The sequence below is a fragment of the Cardiocondyla obscurior genome, linkage group LG17, assembly GCF_019399895.1.
Source record: "Cardiocondyla obscurior isolate alpha-2009 linkage group LG17, Cobs3.1, whole genome shotgun sequence".
In the NCBI taxonomy this organism is placed as follows: Eukaryota; Metazoa; Arthropoda; class Insecta; order Hymenoptera; family Formicidae; genus Cardiocondyla; species Cardiocondyla obscurior.
The window spans coordinates 1,580,815-1,605,751 of record NC_091880.1 but is presented as its reverse complement, the minus strand read 5'-3'; the positions used below and the strand labels follow the sequence as shown (position 1 = coordinate 1,605,751).

At 36.4% G+C, this 24,937-nt stretch overlaps 1 protein-coding gene across 1 annotated transcript; it reads left to right on the top strand.

Annotated features, from left to right (window-relative positions):
* On the top strand, nt 1–24,303 carry Dh44 (diuretic hormone 44). The gene is made up of 4 exons (XM_070668556.1): nt 1–595; nt 19,698–19,874; nt 22,493–22,819; nt 23,003–24,303. Exons 2-3 carry the CDS (start codon nt 19,698–19,700, stop codon nt 22,814–22,816), a joined length of 501 nt encoding a protein of 166 aa, XP_070524657.1. The 5' UTR covers nt 1–595; the 3' UTR covers nt 22,817–22,819; nt 23,003–24,303.
* Nucleotides 24,304–24,937: the final 634 nt, after the last annotated feature.

Genomic DNA, 24,937 nt, shown 5'->3' with positions numbered 1-24,937 from the left:
AAAAATTTACAAATGACGTCCATATTTTACGGATTTTATGTAACAAGGTGGTGAGGCGCGGAGAGAGAAACGGGACGAGGCGTCTGGAGGATGCAATGACAAATCAGATGATAGGGCCAAGAGTCTCCCGAGCAAGCAGGAGGTAGGAAGGTCGCGCCGAGTCGAGTGGAGACGGATCGAGTCGGGTCGGACGGCACCGACCGGCTATAAAAGCCCTCTCGCACCGTACCGTCGACGTCATACGTCGTTAGCACTCTGGACCGTGAGGAACTCCGTCGCGCGCGTACCACCTGTTAAAAGCGCCCCGTCCAGGTACCGTTCAGCCACCAGCTGCTAAACTCAACCCCGGACTTTATTCCGCCCCGTCAGTTCGAGCCGAGCGGAGCCTACCCACGTCGGCTCGAGCGTCGGCGACTTTATCGCAGCCGGAAGTCATCGGCCCTTCCGCGCCTCCGCGTCTCCGCCGAAGGGAGAGAATTTTTACTCGCGCGAATTATTTCCGATTCTCGCCAGACGGGTTGCGAGCACTCGCCGCTTTTGAGGGATCTTACCGGACTTCCGGGAGTCTCTCACGGAAGTTCTGTGAATTCAACAAGTAAGTGCAATCTCGAGACTTCTCTCTCATTACTTTTTTTCTTTTTTTTTTTTTTAAATCGTGGGCTCTCCCCGACGACGGGATTGTGGTATAACGTGACTTAGCGAAATTCTGGGCAACGGCCGGATCTCTTCCCCGTTCACCTTCGACGGGTTTTATTTCCTCGGTGCATATTACGACATCCGACTTCGGTATTACGACAATCAGCATTCTGCCAATTCACGCGAGTAACGCGCGATAGCGGAAACTGCGCGGGATGTTTGACGTTACTTCTTATCTGTGCAGATAAGTAACTCGTGATGATATTAAAGAAGTTTGTTGCAATTTGACGCGCCTCGGGAACAGTTTTAACAGTCGCCCGTTATCCTGTTAGTGATTTATGATTTAACGGAAGAGTTATTAAATTGGCGCAATAGCTTTATCGTATTTTTCCTCCCCTTCCTCCCCCTCAACGAGTTCTGTATCAGACGAGACTAAGCATCGGAGTAATTTAAAAAAAATATGTTTTTTTAATTAAAAGCGACCGACGGTTCCCCCTTTTTTTTTTGCCGCGATCTAGTGGCAATATTATTTCGCGCTCTATTTGACCAGGCCGGCAAAATTTTTCAGCAATAGTAAAATAAACGTGTAAACTTGTCTATTTGCGCGCGTCACGCGATCGATCGATCAGTCGTTTACCGAGCGGTATAAATAATAAAATTTATTTGTGCCGATCGATGGCGATAATCCAATAAATCGCGTCACCGCTTATTGTGCAAATTCAACCTTTACACTTTACCGATATGTTAACGCCAGTCAGAAATATTTAGATGACAATTCAACGCGTCGACTCGCACGCGCTTTAATCCCCGGTTAATGTAAAAAAAATCGAGAACGTAATCCGGGAAAGCGGAAACGAATGTAGAATAGTACCCCGGCGTTGTTATATTCACCGTCGTCATCCCGCTGTCAGCCCGATTCATTTCAATTACACTTTCCACATAGTTTTACGGAAAGCGGCACATGCGAGCGCGCACACGTGCGAGTATTGTACAAACACGATTATTAATACTAAAAATACGCGCTTCGCAGTAAGGGCGCAGGGGCGCGTTTGTACCTAATTAATAACAACTCAATAAATGATATTATCAACTAATACGATATTTAATTGCGGTGGTCAGAGGCGCTCTTACGCGATAATCCGCATAGCGCGATTTCGCGTACATCGAATTAAATATCAAATTGAAACATTGAATTAGTGAAACAAATAGGTTTCGTTTTCTATTACCACCTTTTTGTTTTCTTTTTTCTCAAATAATTAATTTTCTTCGTTTTGATATTCAACGCCTCTCGTTTCTTTCCATTCTCCTTTTCATTAATGCTCGCCGTAATATTATTTCCTCGCTTATCAAAGATCTGCCCTCTGTGCAGTTTGCATAAGTCCGGTTATCCGAAAGGGTTCTTTTTATATTTCTATTTGCTCTTTGTGCTCGAGCGAGAGAAAGTGTTCTTTCAATATTTTCTTACAATAATCGCGAGCGAGCCGGGCAAGTCGAATTAATTAATTAAAGATAAGATTCTTATAAAATAATGATGTTAACAATGTCGTTAAATGCCAAAGTCTTACGTGTTATTCGATTAGCCTAAAATATATTGTGTATACGCAGATGTAATCATATGTAACGTGAAATCGTAAGCAAACACGTTATCTTTGTATAATTATTAGCGATTATTAATTACATACAAGCTCACGATTACGATTATTAACATAACATTATTTATTCGTTCAGATATTGACGGTACTAAATTGTAATTAGAAAGGGATTATATTCGAAGGATAAATTCAACAGCTGGCCCGAGGTCGATGAATCATTATCACGCTCTCATAGGTTGACTCATAATTATTTGATAGGCGAAATTAAACAGATCTCGACAATTCTGCGAGGCAAATGCAGTTATGAAATACCTGACGGTGAAAATTTACAGTTCTCTCTCTCTCTCTCTCTTTTTTTAATTAAGCGAGGGTATATAGATAAACTAAACTAAACAGATACGATGTTCTCACGAGATATGTCGAGTATATTGAATCCTTTGATATTACTCCATGATTCATCCGGATTTCACGATTTTTACGTGTATTATTTTCACCATCATCTCATAGCTACCTCTCTTTTATTACCTATCTCTCATTCGTATTTATCGTTCTCAACTACGGGATTCCGTGCTCACCCAAATTTCGTCCGCGTAGGCTTCCGATCGATGTATATATTTCGCCTGTTCGTTAATTTAACAAATACGGGCGCAATAAAACGCTCGCTAAACGTGCGAATACAGATTTATCTTTATTTGTTTTGCACTATAAGCGTTTATTACACAGAATTGAGCAATCTCTTAAACTTGGCTGATATTTTTAAATACGAAATTGTGATAAAATATCAATCCGCTGCGAATAAGCCGCGGTTTCGCAATAATCAGATTTCAGTTATTGCGCTCGCAACAAATTCGAATAAGAAATGAAATTATTTGTGGCATAGCTAATTAATTTTTTTTCTTCTTTTTTTTTTAATCGGACACAGAGGAAAAAAAGTTGTTGGTATCGAGTTATTTAGACGGGCAGAGATACGCTTGCTATAAATATATAAGTTTTGCTTTTATTCGGTATAATTAGATGCGGAAGGCAAAATTTGTGATTTATAAGAATTACGTTTATACTTTCTTTATTGTTCAAACTTTTCGACAGTTTAACGATCCTAGTAAGCCACGAGAGTTTACTCCTCGTAAAATCCGCGGCTGTGAATATTGCGGGCTTTGTGTAACCTTTCTCAAATTTACAGTAGGATGTAACCTGATCTACATCAAACGTAAAATTCAAGTCTCTCATTACGGGGGAACTAGAATGTAAAATTTCTTGGTTATAATGTGTAATAATTGACGCGATGATATCGCGAAAAAACTTTGAATATAATCTATTATTATGTAGCAATAATCAGATTTTCTTTCGGGCGTCGGCGGTATCTGTGCCGGAGGATAATTTGCTCAGATACTCTCTTTCATTGAAAGTTTCGAGCGCGTTAAACGATCGATCTCTTATCCGACGTGCAGAAACGAGATAGGCAGCTACGTTCGAATCCCACTCGAGTAATCATACGTAGAACACCGCGATTGTTCCGCGTCAACAACGAGTCGGCTTTGACAGATCTCGGTACATCGTTCTCGCCCCCGTCTTGACTCCTGGCCCACGAAATGTTTTCTACCGATTTTCCGTAGAGCACGTTTATCGTCTATTATTAGAATCCTTTTACTTCCCCCGTAACTATTTTAAGTAATCCATAAAATGTTCATAAAACATTAAAAGCTCGGCTTTTCTATAGAATTCTCTAAGGTGAACAATAATCGATCACTTCACTGTGATCGATTAATATGTATCAAGTTGGAGTAACTTTATTACTTTACAAAATTTTAAATAAACTAGCTTGATCTAATTATTGTAAAACAATTCCACTTCTTTTTATGTACGTTAAAATATATTATTTATACCTTGAAACAAATTAATACATTAATAAAAAAAAATATTGGTATTTAGAAGTTTAAAGTTAGGAAAATATTCTTTTTTTTTTTATAAAAAAAGAAGAGAAGAGTTCTTTAATATAAAGCACAAGTTTCGTCATTTATTTATATTTCGTTTTCGAAACTCATGTAAAAATTGATGGAGAGTTTTGCGTACACATAGCGGTTTGGTTTCAATTTTCGAAGTTAAGATTTAATTTCGCCTGCTGCGAGCGCAACGATCCGAAATCTAGATATGATTTTATCCAACGTGCGCATAGGTCTAATAAATCTAGCTGGAAAATAAAATTTTAATTCGAGTTCTCGATGGTGATATTGCATCGAATTGATCACGCAACAAAATTCAAAACATATTCTGAGTTCTGTTCGAGGTATGACGCTCTCGTCGCCCTACATCTCCGAGAATATCTCATGAATGCGAAGATTAGTTTGCTATACTCCATCGTATACGCGTATACGATGATACTATTTGTAATTTCAATGATTTCCCTCGCGCAATTTTTTCTTTTTTTCTCCTCTTGTTACCGCCCTCGCGTTTCTGTTGATCTTTTACGGTGCATTAAATTCAAGTAAAAATCCGTTGCCGTTTGCAATACGTTCGCGGTTAACGATTGAAGTTAAACACTCATATAAAATAATATTATAACAGAAATACAGATATGTACCTTTCTCTCAACAAAAGACAATCGTTATTCCATACGAGAAATATGAAAAAGAGCGTGACATTTAAAAAAAAAAAAAAAGAATAAATAAAAGAACCCCTTTTATTTAATTAATTAAATGTGAAACATTTATCAGCTTTTACGTACGAGTGACTAATCTTTTTAAACTTGATCTTTTGCTATTTAATCGCGTGAAGGTTAATCGAGTTTTATATTATTAAAATATTTTTCTCTAATATATTTTATAAATTGTCATTTTATAATATTCTACCTAAGAGAAGTATTTTTTTTTCTTTTTTTTTTTCTATATCGGAACAAAAAAATCTAGCGACATAGTGGTTTGAACAAAAATGTGGAGGAGATACTGTATTAATTTAAATGTTTCGCGTTAAATAAAAATACAAGACGGAGAATCGTGTTGGAATTAATACAAAATAATTAGCCCATTTCTAATAGAAATCTACCGAATATGTGTGTATATGAGCCCAAAGGGGGGAATATAATTGAACCACCGCGGCTTATTATAGCTAATAACCGCACAGATTATCCACCATGCAATCGGCTAAACTGATTTTCTAGATGCATTACGATAAACCCACGGCAACATACAGTTCAACACAATCAGCGCACGTGGCGTGCGTGCAGAAAAGGATGAATGTAATCAGGATTATCAATGATAACGTGACGTTCAAATGACGGATCGCGATAAGAGATAAAAAGAAGCCTTTCGCGAGATTACGAGAAGTAGCCGTGATCGATCAAAATCTTATTTACCTCGTTTATCTATTTATTTAGCTTAATTGCGTAACGCTGAAATGTCTGCACAGCGGCGAGGGGGTATCGTTAGAATCGTTGACCTAATTTTCGACGAGTCCACACGCCTAATTGTCCGTAAGCAAAACTGCACAATTGCAGCTTTCACTCCGCGTTTTATTATCACGATTGGATTGAAAAATGAATAAGCATTTTTTTTTTTTTTGACATTTTAAGACACCAGCCGCTAAGGTGCTTTCGCGGAAATGCGCTTTGCAAAACTTCAACAATTCACCGACGAAGAAATTATACAGAGAAATCCTATTATCGGATTTTTTTTTTCTTTTCTTTTTCGTCGAAAGAATCTATCGCGATGATAGATTTTCGTGTTACGTGTGTTCTCTGTTGCGTAAATTGATAACGAAATACAGGAGTAGCGAAATTTCCAGTTCTGTTATACCCAAAAGACGCAGAGAATACTGTTTTTATTAAAAGAACAAAGCGTGTTGCTTTATTGCGTCACGTACGTACAATCTCTGCTCATTGTCGCAATTCGCTTTGCAAAATATTCACATTTTCTTACAGCGCGCTTTTAAAAGTTCTTATTTGCGAACCTAGTCACCGCGTCCGGCGCACATTCGCTCTAATATCTCCGTTAGATATCGCGAAATTTTTCGAAACGTGCGTCTTGCGCGTATAAGGGTGAGAGGGTGCACGCGCGTTCCATTTTACAGCTGCGAGCTTTCAGACGTCCGCGCGCAATTGGCGGCTGTTATCTTGGCAAAAATGTCGCCGTTCGCCGGACGATTTTTGCACGGCCGCCTGGCGAGAGTCCCCGATTTCTCATCGTCTCGCCGATATGTAATTAGAGCGGCGTACAATGGGTACCACGTGCTATTTATCGCGAATACAAATCGCGCGGCCGGCTTTCCGGGGGCGACCGGCGGCGGATGCGTAGCGCCAACGGAGGACAGAAAAAGAATCGGCGACGACGATAAACGATAAAAGTGTGTAAAATTAGAAGCAATTACACCCGAAGGCTGTCGCCGCGGCTAAAGCCGGCGCTTGCCCGCAGGCTTTATCTGCGTAACCGGCGCCGAAGAGCTGAAATCGCCGCTATCTTTGACGTTTATGTCGCGCGATGGTCACTCCTCTCCGCTTGTAAACTTCTCGCATTCGCAGTCATCGACAGACGCGACGATAATGACAAGTTCAATACCGGCCCACGCTGGAAGCACCACCGACGAAAGTGCGTAAGGTACGATCGAATAGCAATAAACCGACTCCCCCGCTTGCACCTTTGTTGCGAAAAGTATACGCGTTTCTTAAAATAAAAAAACGAAAAAAAAAAAAAGAAAAACAAACAAATAGATACCGACATTCCAATCAAAAGATATTTGTACGGCAGTTGCGCAAATTCCCGAGCAACTGGGCGATATCGCGCGAAATTGTGACAGTTTACTCACTTCTCCATATTTTTAATTTCATTTTCACAATGAAAATAAAAGAAAAATCGATATCAACTACAACAAAGCCTAATGGAATTTTCTCGTTAGTATTTTCAATTGAATTAAATATTCGTCAAGGCGGATATTACCCTCGTAAAGCGATCTAATGCGCTTTTCGACATCGAGCCGGTTTTAGAAATGTTTTTTTTTCTCTTTTTTTTTTTTGCGAAACTCGCCTGGTGTGTTAACACTAATCAACGAGATGGATAAGCGACGATATAAGTTTTAATTAGATTTACACTCATTTAATGAGCGTTGGCTTATCATTTTCTTGGCGCCGTTGTTAAATCGTCATTATTCGAAGATGATTGAGTTAGTTACGTCAATTAGATAATGATCTGAGAGCAATCGTATCGTCCACTGAACGCTAGTTAATGACCACTCTAATAATAGTGTAACACACGTGCCGAAGATGCCTGTCAGTTAGTATCGACATTACCCAGAATTTCACTTCCCATTTCGACGCGAAATTCTGATTAAGTTAATTCCGTTAGTCATTTAGGTTTTAGGTTTAGCAGGCCCGACAATATAATCCTGAATCGCAACATTAATTTCCAACAAATAATATCTATTTAATATTTAATCACGTACATGAACCAAACTTTTCCTACAGTCCGCAGACTTTCTGAATTTTATTTATTCATCGTTATTGGTTGATTAAAGCCTCGCTTTGAAATTGTTCTTATACCGCATACAAAATTTGAAAATTAACCAGCAGTTAGTAAATTTCAAAAGTTTTATTAGTTTCTACGTTAAATAATAATTTTCTAGTTTTCTAGTTTCTACGCAATATATATGTATGCTTTTAAATATGTTTAATTAAATACTATAATTACTTTTTACTGTACGTAATATGAAATAGATTCTATCTTCAATGTTTCGTTTAGTTCATATTTAATAAGTCGACTCAAAGGGACTGTAAGCACCCACTCGCGATCTTTAGAAACACACAAGTCAATCTTCCCCAGCTGTATTTATTTTAAATAACTCGGCGGGCTCCATTCCGCGCATTCACCCGTAAAATGCTTAAAGTACCTACAGATGAATACTTAAAAAATGTTAACGTTCCCGTGCAAACTGCAAATTTATTTATCTTTTCCGCTACCTACGCCTCGCGTCTTTTGCAAGACGAGTTGTAAATTCTCTTTTCCGCCGCTTACAAGAGAAGCTACTTCGCTTATATATTAAGAATGATAAAGGTTTATCGCTCGTCGCAGGAAAATGCGTAATGAAAAAAAAAAAAAAAAAAATTATTGTCGTATAGTCGCAAATCAAACCGTGACGTTGTAAGCACACATCATGATTATCGAGGCGCTCTATGTCTTTGCTTATCATTTTACGAGGAGAATCGTTCGGCATCACACGGGGGGATGAAGTGCACGTATGTACGTACATACGTGCGTGTAGTGTTTGCGCGCAATGCCGTTGTTAACAGATAATCGATACCGAAACGATCACGAGAGTATTTCGAAATTGGTGGCCCGTTGAGAAAGCGGAATTTACAACGAATTTTAATTGCAATTGCACGCGCGTTAATTTTTACGAGACGCGAGGTTCTCCTGAATCGTTTCCCTAAGTTTCTTTCAAATTCTTACAAAAAGAAGGCACCGAACCTGGTTGGAGTTAATAAATTGATCTCGCGTCTTTTCGCGTCGCAATAATCTGTTTCCTTTTTTTCTTTTTTTTTTTTTTGGATCTCCATTTGCTCGATTGCACAATAGAAGAAGCGCGCAGCAAAGACACGACGGAAATGTCGAGTATATTTCAAATTCTCCACATTTTCATCATTCTGTCGAGTCTTTCGCCAATTTACGGTCTTAAGCGGAAGTTTAATCGAATATCGTCTTCGTAATTTCTGAGATGTAACGAACCTGTCTGCGTTTCAGCCCGTTAAAAAATTTTATCAAAGTGAGATTCCGGGGGAAATTAAATGTCAAGTAAAGTTATCTACGTTGCATGTTTTCTTGGAAGTTCACGTGTAAATTTCTAACCTCTTAGCTTAGTTTTTATCTTACTTCATATTTTGTCATCGCGAGGAAATCAATCTGACGCGCTTGAATATCGAAGTAATTTGTGACACATCGCCCGTTTATCGTCTCTACCCATGTTAAACTCGATCGTTGACCCTGCAGAAAGTTGCGTCTCGATCGTCTTACGTTACCATCGATCAATCCAGTTCTCCTTTCTTTCCTCCCAATTTCGTTCTCGCGATATTTCGCAAGCAAGCGCGTCTTTTATGAAGAAAAAAACGCATTGAGTTACCCTCGAGGACGAAATTTCTTTTATGGTTTCTTTTGCTCGAGTGAATGCAACGAACGAGAAACGAAAGGTTATTCGGTGATGATATATACTGCTGACAATTGGTTTAGTTGAGTGTGCGAAAAAAAAAAAGAAATAAAAAAAATATAAAAATAGAGGAGAGTTTCATTATATGCATGTGAAGTCATAAAACACGTAAACACAAAACCAATTGTATGCATAATGTGCGGCTTCGCGCAAGCTCATTTTAAGCAATAATTTTTGCGACGACCGAACAATATGCTCCGCGCTACGTAACTTAATTTTATATTACTTTACGCGAAGAATTATTTAGTTATTTTCTCACCACTTCTCGTTTATGTTTCACACGATTAACTTGCGTAATAAATATTATTTCAATTTTATCCTAAATTTTCTATTTAGAACTTTTCTTTCATTATTATTTTAATGATTATTATGTCGATTAAAAGTAAAATATTATTTCTTAGATCTTTTGTTTGCTCGCAGTAACATACTTATTACATTGTCGGTCACGTTTCTATCGGCGTCTAACTCCGAATACTTTCGCAACTAGTTAAACCAATGTTATTCTCACCAAAGCGTGCGCGGTATTTTGTACTACAAAAATACCTGTGGGAAATGCTTATACTTGAGTATATATATATCTCTCTCGTGAACCTTAATACAGCATATATGTGGCCCGTTATGCTTCCACCTTTGATCCTTAATTCATCCGTCCGCAAATAATGACAATGTGGATCATATTGTATGCAAACTGGAATTAACATCGTAGGCAGCCCTATTCCCGCAAAATGTCGAGATACAGATGTCACGAATCGCGTTTCGAAACCGAATATTATTTCTGACAATTAGCGTATTTCGTATTTCGACGTTTATTTCATTATTCGACGAGTAATGGGTGTCGCCACGCTAACTTAATTCCGATTGATCGCCACATTGAAGGGACGAGACTCGTGAAATTAAATTGCTTGATATTCTGTACGTATATTAAGGAAATGTTTTGTTAAAAATTCATCGGATCGAATTTAAGATCTATTCGCGACGAAAGAAGTCAGTGACGAGTGCAACGACAATGTATAAAGCTTTTCCCTGTGCATTAAATTCTCATTAGTCTCTTTGCGAATATTTATATTAACGTAGTAATGATTGAGCGCAATAACGTGAATTATTCTGAGACATTTATTTACAAAGCCTTAAACGTGTAAAAAAATTTCGAAATAAAAGAAGAGATTTTTTTCATATTTAAAAAACAAAAATTAAGAGAATTTTTTTACGAGAAACTTTATGTAATTATAAATTATATTTCCACCGAACTGAATGTGCCGTACAGAATAATTAAAAGTGAGATGATAGAGCGAATAAAGAAATTATTTAGCCACTTCAAAGGTGGCCGTTAAGTTAAGTTCAATCGCCGCGTCGGCGACCGCATCGCTCATTAAAGCGACGCTCCGGAATTAAAGTGCGGCGGCACTACGTGTCACTGGTAAAGTGATGAATGAATGAACGAACGAACAAACCAGATTTCCCTTTGTGAAAGAGCTTGCTGACTTTACTGAATGGATCTTTAACACGCGAATGAAAAAACAGCTTGTGACGGACTTATAACTGTTTTACAAAAGATATAATACTAAAGTTAGCGATATTAAAAACTTTACGTACTCCTGTATTAACTAAAATAAAAATATATCGATGCCCGAGAGCTATCACTATATTTTAATTTTAATAAGCTCTAAAATTTTAACAAAAACAATAATTGATAATAATTTTTAATTTCGATTGCTTCTGCATTTTTTTCTTTTATTTTTCTTTATTTTTTTGTTCACGAGACATATTATTTCAATACTCTAATCTGCACATACGATTCCTCATATATTATTCCAATAGTATACCTTATATTTCTTAAATTTGTACTATTTATTCTAATATAATTGTTCATAAAAGAAAAGAGGATTATTAGTTAAAATGTTTTTCGACAAAAATGTTGAGCAGAGTTACTAGTAAGATTCCAGATTAAAACACGAAGTACAGACAAAATGACATTTACCGTGACGTAATGTTAAACATCCCTTATAATATACATTTCATTGTCAGAAATAAAAGAAATTACCTAGTTCTAAATACATCGTCCACATGCAAGAATACATGCGAGAACATTAGGTAGCAAATGACACGTCATCGCGCTATTATTTAACATAATGCTCCTTTGACACTTCAACACACCGGCGACATTCGAATAAGACTGTCATTTTTTAGAACGTCACGCTACATTAAACACCGCCTATATCTTTTCCCTTAATTTACATCTTAATTTGTTTCCTGACATTATTTTCTTTCGTTTTACTTAGAAAAAAAAAAAAATATATACTAACGTCTTTATTACGCGAAGTGACATTTTCTTGCACATATTTGTTTCTAATAATAATGTCGTATCTGCACTAATAATATTCATTTTTGTTCTTATATAAGTAATTTCCTTGTCTCGTAAAGTATTCTGAAATTCGATATAACGCGAGTGCTCGTAGAATTTTACAACAGCACGTAATAATAATGTTCAAGATGATAATTAAATAAAGATTTACTTTAATCTTACGAAAATGTACATTTCTCATATAGACAAAATAATGTACGTACACTAGTATTTTACAATATTATCTCGTTCCACCGTACTGAACCTTTCAAAATATTATAAAATAACGTTAAAATCTTTTCTGTTTCTACAAATATTTTTCTCGCGCTTAAATTAATATTACTCTTGTGTTTCTTAAATGTTCTCTTTTTTTGCTCTAATTCAAATATGTTAGAAAATTAAAAAAAATATTTTTTTGACTGAATATATACCTATTTTTTTTAGATGTTTTTTTTATATACGCCTGCGTATGTCAAACTTTTGACGCGTGACATTTAACGCTGATAGAATTCCGTTTTTTTTTTTCTGACTACGAATCAAAATGATTACGATCCTTCTCTTGTACTTCAGTCATCGATATAATTGATTGGCAGCTGATATTAACGCTTATATCGCAAGTCGTGTCGTCAGCAAGCTCAAATCACCCGCTTTTAGCCGCGGATCAAATTGAAAAATGACCGTCGAGTTAAAAAGAAAGAAAAAAATAAAAAACATTACGTTCTGCAAATAACCTATCATCGGGACCGTCAAAATTTAAATCCAGTAAATCACAAATATGTAAAATTACATTCGCGTTGCGCAGCTTTGCGCATGATACACAAAATTCACAATCTAGCCATCGTGCTTTAATATTAAAAACTTTCAGATTATTATTTATGAAAATGAGAATATCATTGATAATACATGGAGTTGAAATGGACCGCTCAATGAATCACGTTCTTTCATCAAGGCGATGTCACCTCGTGTTGTCTTAAGAACCGATATTCCTTTCGAGATTATATTCCCCCCCGATAATATAATATGAAACGCAGCTCGATTATGTATAGGTAACAATGCAAACTAATTATTTCGTCCGGTCAATGTTTACCGATATTATATCGGATTACATCAGAGACAAAATAATTAGTTTACATTATGCAATATTCTATAATAATAAAAAAAAAAAAAAAATTCAAGAATTACTAAAGAACAATACGAGAGTCAGATAATTTTTATACCCCCCTAATTTTTTCACCTTTGACAAATGAGTCGGAAAGAACAATATGCAGATTATCGAGATTGATCAGAGCAGGTGGTATTACCCTTTATTGAGGTTGAATGAAAATGCCGATTAGGTTATTTAAGGCACATGTGGGTGAACAGTGAAGCCGGTGTAAAATTATCGTGTTAAATAACTCATTACTGTATTCATTGCTCGTTATAAAATTTGCATTTGTATATCGTAATTTTAATATAATAACTCCAACGATATTTATTTTATAATTTTTACTTTTAATTAAAAGAAGAAAAAAAAAGAACTCAAATTAAACATTTAAATGTCTCTTCTGTTTAATATTTGGATTTAATATAAATTTTGTTTTCGTTATGTTTAAATTTGTTCGTAGAGAAAGTGCAGATATAATTTGAAGCGATGCCTCATATGTCGGACTATAAAGTTACTCGTTCTACTTCTGATTACAATTGATATTACTCGTTTTAACGAATTCGCGACGACAGCGACAGAAAATTTAATATATAAAAAATACATTGTGATACGTGATATTTTTACGAAGGCAAAAATAATACTTTAATAATTTTGACACGCGAGATTTTATTGAAAAATCAAAGAATAACATCACTAAAAATAATATAGAGTTAGAAGTATCTTGTTATTATCTTTGAATTACAAAAATGTCGAAAATATTAAAATAGATATTTGCTTAGATATAAAACGTTTATATTTTAAAAATCTCTGAAAAAAAGATTATAAATCATAAACCAATACTCTACATTTTCTATTAAAAAAAAAAATTTTATTAACTTCACAGATTATGTTCAATGTAAAAAAAAGCCATTTAAATGAATATTTGTAATTCAAAACAATTGAGCACTTAAAAAACGGAGTATATTAATATACAAATACGATAAATAATTTTGATTTTAATTCTAAACTAATATACAAATGCAATAAATCAAACTAAAATTAGAAAAAAAAGGTTCTATCGCGCTGTAAAATAATCGCTTGGGGACTCATTAACTTAGCACAGTTAATACTGCGCGATAAATGTCTTTAATAATCTCGCAACGATTTAATTCCTATAGTTATTTTAGTTTAATTGTTTAACAGAATAAATTTAAAACGGTACGGAAAACGAATTAAGAAACGATATTTATTGTAAATTGGAAAGTCGAAAATATCGACTGTGCCGCAAGTGGCTGATAATGTCGACTATGCCGCAAGTGGCTGATAATGTCGACTGTGCCGCAAGTGGCTGAGAATGTCGACTGAGCCGCAAGTGGCTAAGAAAGACGAATCGTCTCTCCACTTGCGAATAACTACTTTTCAAACTACGCTACTTCTACTTTTGTAGACAACGAATCTACGAGGTGTATATTTTCAAACTGTACAGCTATTAATTATTATAATTAAATATATATTGCAATAGTTTCTCATAAATTCGTTGCCTTGTAAAAAGAAAAAAACGACTCACATTAGATGCGACGCGGGCGGAGTTCAGCTACGATGATGCCATGGCAAGATGATATCTGTAACACACAAATAAAAACAAGAATGAAAAAAACATGTACAAAATAATAATTATGGATTTAAAATATAATTTCTAACACGCGACTTTAATTTAATAAAAAAAAATATATTTAATGTAATATAATTATTAATTTTTTGAAAACATTTTTATAAAAAGAACATTCTTCAAAGTATTAATATCTTTTCTTTTGGAATCATTCTTTAATTATTTTTCAAATAATAAAATTAGCCGAACAAAATAGAAAAAAAAATATAAAAAATAATTACTTTAATATAATTAAAAATAGATAGTTACCCAATCGTTGCTCCGCCGATGCCCGATGTCCATCCTGGACCTGCTCCTCCTCTCAGAACTCAGGTCTACTGGTCACGACATCCACAGGTCACTCGCGACACGCAGATACGCGCGCGAATTAATCACAAATAATTACTCGCGCGATACTTACGGCACACCCGTTCTTAAAATTTATATTAGTTTCGGTCGCGCGATTACTTTTGCGGTATTCGCGACGAACCCCGTGGTTCGTTTATTCCGTTAATCGGCGATATCGATACACAGATAAATTATGTACAGTCAATTGATATAGACTAACTACTTTTAGTACTATTAATACTACTACTACTACTACTGTTAATACTACTAGAAAATTACAATTTACGCGAAACACGCGATTTACGCGAAGTGTCCGATTTACGCGGATTATCCTGAGCTCGCGATTTATGGAAATATTTTTTAATATTGTTACGCGTAATCAGCAGTTTCTAAAACCACTGACATTTAAAAAGAAAAGTATTTCCTACTTGTACGATGAACAGCGGAGTTATAAAGATGATACTGCAACAGAAAAATACAGATTAAATTATACAAATGTCCAAAGTAATATTACTGTATTAAAAAATTAATTCACGTACTTTTAATATACCGTTCGCAAATAGATATTTAATATTAATTTTCTTTACGCAAAAGAAAAAAAGAAAAAAAAATTGTCTTAACTCCTTCACTAATTATTCTACAATTAATCATTGTTAAAATAATAAAACGATCCAAAAGAACACAAAAAAATGCTTAAATTTAGAAAATAAAAGAAACTCACTCCTGGGTTGCTCCGCTGATGCCTGATGTCTGTCCTAGACCTCCTCCTCCTCTCAGAATAACGGGCCAGATTCTCCTTCGGTGGCAACGAGAGTTTAGTGTCTCCTCCTTTATCTTAAATACATGGTTTGACATGATTAACACCACAGTTAATTAACATTCTAAAAATACTTCGCTCTTACCACCGCGACGCAATCGTACTCATGAAGCGAATTACTATGCGGTTAAAAATCAAGTGACCAATGTACCAGAACAAATAAATAAAACAGAAGAATTAAATAATCTAAGTAATTGTAACTTCCGTGCAAAGTATTCGCTTCATACGTACTCGGTATGTGTGTACATTGATCCCGGAAATAACAATCGCATCAGCAAATCCTTTTACGAAATAAGTTAAAGTATTTTTTTTCGCCACGTAAATAACATTCATAACCGTGCGCACTTGATCGGCGGCTGGAATTCCAAGGTAACAGAGAACACCACGCAACCTGTTTACATGCACACACTCTAAATGACTCTACGTGCGTCGCTAGCGCTTTAACTCTCTGTCCTTCCCTTCTCCCCTCCTCCCATTACGATAACGCGTACGGAAAAGAATTTATGTCGAATATGAAATTTACTATTACCGTCAATGTATCATACAGTTTTAATTGCCGAATACATCGCGATGCTCGTCGCATCGAGTCTCACTTCGATCGAACTGACCGACAATTAATTTTAAATAATACAAAGGATCCTATTCGCCGGCTGTATGCGGGAATTTCTGGTCGGCGGAGACTCCGTTAATAATAATACAACTTAACTTACGGTCAGTTCATTAGGAGACTGATCGAAGAGGGTCTAAAATTAATTATTCGTGGATTAACCTAATCACGCCGGAGACGCGAATACATTAACTCGATCACGAAAGGAAAGATACATGTCGACAACGTAACTCGCTTTCGCTGCCTGCTATCAATTTTATACAAAGAAAAATAAAATGATAATTATCTTGGGGCTGCTCCATGGCTTTCCGAGGCTTCCGCTTTCTGCCAGAATGTTCGCAATGGGCCGGTACACGGTACTTCGGTACACCAGACCCTAAAACGAGAACAAGAATCGTACTAGATTAATGAGAAATCAAGTTGCCGATACTCAATAAAAATGTATAAAGGTACAAACATTTCGACCCTCATAAAGACCAGCTGCTCGAAGGTAGCCTCAATGGTCGACCGTCATATGCAACTTCGCGAACATCACGCGCCGCCCGTTCGACCTCTACGCAGCGACAGCGTGTTACGCAAAATATTCCACAGCCGGCAGAAACGCAATCGGCAGCTAAAACTAATAAAACAGATCGTCGATCAGCTCGTTAAGAGACTCATCGGCGTGAATCTCAATCGATTAATCCCGCAATTACGCGAGACGGTCCGAAGAAGCGAACATAATTCACGAATAAATGGCGATGCGACTTACTTAAAGGAAAAAAATAAGTGAGCTTTACTGCTCTCCGTGCACAGAGTGTGAACAGGTCATTTTCGTCGAGGCTGCACCTGTCGGTGGTCAAATATGCGTGCCGCTGCTCGCGCGAACGTCCCGTCGCTTCTCAGATGCTGCTACGTGTTGCGTGGTCGGCGGTCGCAAGGGGAAAGGACGGGAAGGGACTATTAGCGAGCCGTAGCGAGGCACTGCGCATCAGCGGCGCGCATGTCCCGCTGCGTGCCAGCTAGTAACTTTACGGCACGAAATTTCAAACGTTATAAAAGAAACGATACGTAAAATATTATACGAAATATTAATCAAATGCTAAATTAAATGTATCGTGAGTTTTATTCAGTATGTAACGTGTACGTACGTATATATATCTGTAGTTTGTCGCTGAAAATAATTAAATGTAAAACAGTTTTTTTTTTCTTTTTTTTTTAACGTTGAAAAAGGGAGAGTAAATGCAAATCGTGCACGCTTTGTAATATTTAGTGTTTTATCAAATGATATGTTATTCGTCCATTCGATATCAATTATCTTCCTTTTTCACCCTTCCTTGTATAGTTTGTTAATTTTTTTTTTAATGAATAGTGTCCGAAAAACTGTTCTGTTGAAAATAAATTTCCATACAAATGGATTTCCTATTGTTACTGTATCGTGATTAGACTTCTCTTTAGCTTTGTATATTTTTTAACAAATATACGCATTGCATGTATGTACGTTTAAAAATATTCAAAAATTAGGATTTTAAAGCTAAATATTGATTGACGTATGAAATATAAATGCACGTAAAAGAAAATTGTTACTTGTTAGAATAAAAATTTGCCTAATAATCAAAAATACCTATAAAAGAACAAGCGTGAATTGTGCAATCCGGCAAAGGAGGCTTCCGTCACGCGTCAGGATATTACATTTAAAGTATAAAATATGCATTATGTCTACAGCTTACGGAAATTGTCATTTAATTTTATTTGAAAATATCAGAGGGATTTCGTTCAAAACTGTGATACTTTGTTCGCCACGGATCCCAAATATTTGATAATTTCAAGCCGCCTAGCTTATGGAACTACAATAAACGCCAGAAGCTGACAAAAGCTTAAAGGGTTTGGGGATATTTCGGGAAGAGTGGCGTGCAAGAGCTCGGAATATCTTGCGTTAATTTATATTTTTGAAATCGTACGTCATTACAGACGTAATTCTCCTTCATTCATGTGCCATTCAATTGACAGGCATTTACATAAATAACGTGCTGGTCGGCTCCGCCCCGCAGATAACGAGAACGTAATGCGATTCACATTTCTGCATAAATTTACCACGATAACTCCGTTACGATAGAACAACAATCTCCTCGAATTCGCACCGTTATTTGCATACCGGCGGACCAGCTAGAAAGAATCGTCGTAACTCTTTGCAAAATCAGATTTCTATCTAAAAAACGATTATTCTAGCTAAAAAACTTTACAAACTATAAAACTAATAAAATTAATTTACAATTGTCTTTAGTTCAACAATTAAAAAAAAATGTGTGGTTATAACATTACACATTAATGTATTTAACGCCGAGTATATTTCTGGTACTACAATTTATAATAATTAATTATTTATTAATTTAATTAATAATTTTATTGAAAGCCTAAGTGAAAAGATATTGTAATATCGCGCTTTTATAATATTGATTAATGCAACATTATCGATAGTTTAATCAATCGTTGTTAGTGCATTTATTAAATTACTGCTTAACTACACGTGACATATATCATATTTGCATCGTCCATTTCGTTATTAATCTTTAAAGTAGTCAATTATAATTGTTACGATAGGTAAAAGGGCATCGTTATATTCTACGTAATTTCGCTGCTTAAAATTTAATTTAAAATAAAATAAAATAAAATAAAAAGAAATATCCTTACGTATTAATCTTGTTTTCAAATTAAATAATTTAATATATCTTCTTCTTCATAAATTAAAAATCAATATCTCCTTAATTTTTAGAAGCATTAAAAATCTTTTTTCTATTTTATTTTTCAAGATGTTGTCAATAATGTTCAATTTACTACAAAAAAGAAGCGAAAATAAAATAATTTTGCCTTTACTGCATAGATTCCTTTTACAGGTTTCTTTTAACGTTCACGTTGTCTACTAATTGTCCGAGTTCTCTAACGAACAAGCCGCACGGCTTGTTATACAGTACTTTAATAACAAGATACCTAATCCTCTTTGACCGGTGCACCAATCTCGGTCCGGGGCTAAAAAGTTACATGACGAATTTAAACACAATACTAGAAAGAAAAGATAGTGATAGAGCGAAACTAGTCTGGAATCAAGACGTGAAATCGAGTCGCCGGTTGACTCGTAGCATGTAATTGAAAAGCGGAACGGTAGCTCTAAATTACGAACGGTAAATTAAGCCCCTTGGTGTTAATGGACCCAGACGATGACGACAACGACGACGGCGGTAACGACAATGATGACAACGTCTATACCCCGTGAAAATGTTTGTCATTTCGTATCGACGTCATTAAACTTATTTACGCAGCGGCGGCGATTAATACATAAGTTTGGAAATACTATTGATTATCAATAACTAATAATTTCGTATAAATGTAATACCATTCAAAAGTATTTTTCAATGATATGTTTCAGATGAACGTTATTAATTTACATTCTTCCTACACGATGATACTACTTGGTATCTTGGCGTCGACGACGATAATCGGCCTCGCAAGTTCCGCCGCTTTGTCGTCGTACGAAAGAAGAGACATGTTGGACAATCGTCCTAAAATTTTCCTGTTGATCGATCAAAGAATACCAGAATTGGAGGTACGTTGTCTCGAATAAAATAATAACGTCCGTGCGGAATTACGAACGTGTTGCGTAATTAGGAAATAAAGACACGTTGTTTCGCGCACTTTAAGAGGAAGAGATATATGGATCCGCCGCGATAAGAGCGCGTCAATAATCCCGCGACAAGCTTCAACGTGGGCGCGCGGGAAATCGCGCTCTCTCGCGAAACGGAATAACGCGTTTCGAAATGTACAAACGGCATTGTGTCGGGGAAAACGCGCGTCGACACACGTCGGATCGTTTAGTTTACGTACGTTTTGCATTTTGAATAGTTAACGCGTGCTGCAATCGACCGTCACCCGCGCGCAGATGAAAACGCAACGCGGTCCAGTATCGGAAAATAACGGAAAACGGCGCAAAACGCGGGCGTTGCGAATCGAGAACGCGGATGTCATGAATGGAGCTAGACGTTCCTCGGTCTCTGCACAAACGGGGAGGATCTCACGTCACGTTACAGAGGATTTGCCGTTTCTCCTTATTTCCCGTACGGCTGTGCGCCGTCTTCTTTGCAAGCCCGGATAGATTTCAACCCTCGAGGATCTCTCCCTTTATTCGCGGCTTCTCGCGCGCGCACTTTTCGTTCCAATAAAAATTCAAAACACCCGTGCACATTATTCTTCGTACTACAACGTGAAAGCTGACAATGCCGAAATACTTGTGTCTACCCCGGCCAGAAATATTATGTCACGATGTTTGCACTACGGTAAATCTATCATTTCTTTGAGATTATCTTCGAGAAAGCTGGCGCGCGGCGAGAAAAACTTGGGCGATAATGTAATCTCGCGTGATAACGGAGAAGAAAAAAAAAAGAGAGAGAGAGAGAAAAAAGAAAAAAATTATCGTTTCCATTATTCATGGATAAATCTTACTCAGCGAGTTATTTTTGTACGTAACATAAATTCCCGTCCATTTATCGCCGAGCCTGACATTTCGAGAGAGGCAACAACGATTTTTTTCGACTTTCAGCGTCGCTGTTTTTCTCGACGTGGCGTTTTCGCAGCATCCGAAAACCTCCCCCCCATTCGAGAATAACTTTGCAAATAAATGCACGACTCGAGAGCATCCGCGTTCATTGGCGAAAATCGCCCGGTACGTTACTTATCGTTGGAAACGCTGCAGCCGCGACAGATAGATGTAATGAGAAGCTCGCGGCGCGCATCCTGGAATTTTGTTATTCGCTCGAGGCGCGCCGCGTGAAAGCAGCAATATTACACGACGACCTGGTGGTGGCAGGTGCCTTCATTATTCATGTGCATTCATTATTCCCTCTTCTCCTGGCTCTGTAAGCACGTATTTTCTGGTTCGGTGCATTGTGTAGTATAAGTTTCAAAGCTCCTCGCGAAACTTCCGCCCCGACGGGCTTCACGTACTTTCGGCCGTCACTTCCGCAGCGGGTGACTTCGCGATTCCCGTGACAATTGCACAAATCGATCAGCCTGTTTTTCTACGCGGTGAAAAGCCAGGGGGAAAGGAGAAAGGAGGGGGAGAAAAAAAAAAAAAAAGAAACACCGTTTCGAAAGAATTGTTTCGCGCGAATGTGCAATGGAACATACGACCGTAAAATTGCTATATATGAACCGTGGAAACATAAAACGCAACGTAAAAGCGCGGTAAAGTAAAAGTACCTAGCAACGTCGTACTCGGAAAGACGTCACACAGTAAATTGTAGGTACGCAGAGGCATGTAAATTTTAAATTACCCTTAATACCTACGTATTCACGAAGGAGTTATCTCGCTCGAGTCTTTGTCCGGATGCAAAATGATCCACGTTACGGAACTTTAATTGTCAAATTAATTACCGAGGTGCTTAATGTTAAATGTTAATAATATAGATAGTTGTTTGTAATGCCAAATGTTAAGTGTTTTAACGATTATCTGCAGCGTACGCTGCGTGCATAATTATAAAAAAATTTATTTTATCTTATTAAAACTATTATATTTAATTGTACGTAATGTATCGCATATTAAATCTTTATTTTTTGCCGTAAATGTTTTTTTTTTCTTCTTTTAATTTTTTAAAATATATTTTTTAATAAATTGCATTCTTTTCCGAAAAATATATTTTTATACAAAGAAAGAGAAGAAAAAAAAAATTAAGTTTAATATAGTACTCGGTGGAAAAGAAGCTTATCGAAGTTAAGAAAGCTCAAAAATTTTGTCACAACTTTTGTTGAAGTTTCAACATATGGTTGATAAGATTAGGAAGCTTGTTAGCACGGTTGACCAACTATAATAATGTAATGCGACAGCTGACAATGTTTTGTTACACATTGTTAGCGTTCGCGCAGCGAGATGTTCATAAAAATTTTATATTACTCTAATCTAATCGTATTATTTAAAGCAGGACAAAGTTCTCAGATAACTTACGCGTTAATTAAAGCACTTTATTTTTACTTTTGAAATATGCGCTCGCGTACGACGTAAATATATCCTTTTATCGCGACTACGCGCGTTTAAAATAGTTTGTTATTTCCTATACATATAACGATTATATGATTTTAATAACAACCAGCTAATTCTATCGGCTCAGTTTCTGTTTCTCCGTTCCCAACATTTGAGAGATTAATTGTGACAATGCTACTTACGTTCAATAGGACGAAATGCTGAATTCGGAGAATGATCTCGGGTCAGATGTGATGCGCACTAAGAGGATCGGATCTCTGTCGATCGTCAATAATTTGGACGTGCTCAGGCAAAGAGTCCTGCTGGAGCTGGCTCGCAGGAAGGCGCTGCAGGATCAACGGCAGGTCGACGAGAATCGTCGCTTTCTCGAGAGCATCGGCAAGAGATCGGTATCGGACGCTGACAGAATCGTGAGATCCGGTATAAAGAACACCCGCGAACGGTCCGCAGCATCCAGCCCAAATGGGTGGACCGAAGGGAATAACTCTTTGTTCCGTGGATCACAAGAAGATTGAACAGTAAGAAACGGTGGGATTTTTCCGATCCCTCTTATTTACGCTATTAAAATACAACGATAATTATCCGGATTAATTAATCGGATTTCTTTCTTCATCGCGACTGTAATTTGAAAGGTTGCAGTCGAAGTAAAGTTTATACAATTACCAAATTGCGAATTGATAATAACGACGTTAATCTTTCAGGTGCAGACTAATGAGCTTCGCTTGCTGAAATGAAATTCGCGCCTCGGCATGCGAAAAAGAACTCCAGATCCGATATATTTTAGCTTTATTATATGCGACCTTTAATCAACAGTCATTCGTTAAGTTATTTCGTCAGTCTTTTTTTTTTTTTTTTTTTTCTTTCGCTTATTTGTCCTCGTTTAGCCAGTCGCGGCTGGCAATATAAATGTTAAAAGTTGCTGAAGTTTACATAATTGATATAGTAAAATAAGCCCGCTATCTCTCTATCTAACGAATTCGATCAGGAAACCGAAATCGCATCAGTATTCATCCTCCCTCTTTTTCGCTTGTCCGTTAATTTTACCGTTTATTTATTGCGCCTAGATTGTAAATGATTCGTAATCATAGTTTAGTGATCCCTGCGGAAATTGGCGGAAATAGGAATCGCGATCGTGCACCGTTTGAAGAAGCAACGGGTGCGCGTAATCGCGGATTCAAGCGGGCGCTGATAACGTTCCAATGAAAACGTACGAAGATCTGAGCTTTGCGCAGAACTCGATTTTCCGCCTACCTCCCAAGTCCACTCCTTTCCTCGTGCACGAGGGAAGGCGTAAACGAAGCAGTATTATCCATTGTGATCTCGTTTAAATTATAATGTCGTTTGTTTCGCAGAGAATGCCTGACGCTCGATCCTTTATTTAACCCTCGCGCTTGACTAATATTCGTATTCGTAGAGGACGACGTAACGCGTACGCGAGTACAGGATTGAACTTACACTTTCGCCAAACTATAAATGTACAAATGCTACGTTATATTGATACTTACCACCTCTTGGGCATACCGACGTCGATCGTCGGGCGGGAGGTACTCATATGTGTGTACCTGCGGTCTATAATTCCGAATGAAGTCTATTTTCTGCGTATAGTATGCACTAAGGAGACTATCTAAAAATTCACGAGTCTATAAGGAGATCGAAGAACCTGTAAAAGGATACAGAGATCAGATATATACTGTTAACTTTAAGGATGATTATTATAGCACAGAGTTAGATTTCCGTTGGTAAAAGTACAAGAATCTATCCCAAATGTTATGATTTTAATAATAGTTTTATATCGCGTATAACTTCTATTCGCTTTCCCCCTTAATAGTAATGTTCACTATCGACGATTGTTTTTTTTTTTATCATCCTGCAATTGTGTATTTATTCCTGTGCCATTACAGAAGTACAAAACAGCGATTTATCGATAAGATGTTTAACGCGATGCACGAAATTAAAAGTTTCTCGCGAAGCATGCGATAAATAAACCATGTATGCATTATTATTATTATTATAATTATTTAATACCTATGTGACCGTATCACAAGAACGTTTCCATTTATAAGTTCCTTTTTTCTTTTTTTTTTTAGCGTTTTTATTGAATGCAATTTTAAGAAATCTAGAAAATTGGAAAATGTATTATAATTATTTCTATATACGTGTATGTTAATATAATCATTCGTCATTTTTTTAATGGTAGATTATACGAAACTTATAATTGTTAATGATGAAAAAGATTCTGAAAAAAATGTGTAATGACGCAATATTACGAAATATTATTTCATATTGCGTAATTACAAAAGTATTACTTACTTTATATAGTAAAGTTCGTCTTTTAAAAAATGAGAAATAATTATATTAAAATACATATATATGCACGTTGAATAATTTTGTAGAAATAATTATTTATCCGAAAAAAATGTATAATCGAAACAAAAATAAATATAATAAAAAAAAAAAAATATATATATAAATATACACAACATATATATATATAAACATTTTTTGACGTATAGGTTGCCTGTTATCATTTCGTTATCGCAATATCGGTTAATTGATAAAAGTAATAGATTGCATCTACAAACATTTTAACTTAAATTTGTTCGCAACAAATATTTTTGTTTGCCGGTAACAAACAT

Excerpts from the sequence above, each read along its gene's own strand:
- Dh44 (XM_070668556.1), top strand. The coding sequence starts at position 19,698 with ATGAACGTTATTAATTTACATTCTTCCTACACGATGATACTACTTGGT. Across the intron at positions 19,875-22,492 it reads AAAGAATACCAGAATTGGAG|GACGAAATGCTGAATTCGGA; the intron begins GTACGTTGTCTC and ends TACGTTCAATAG.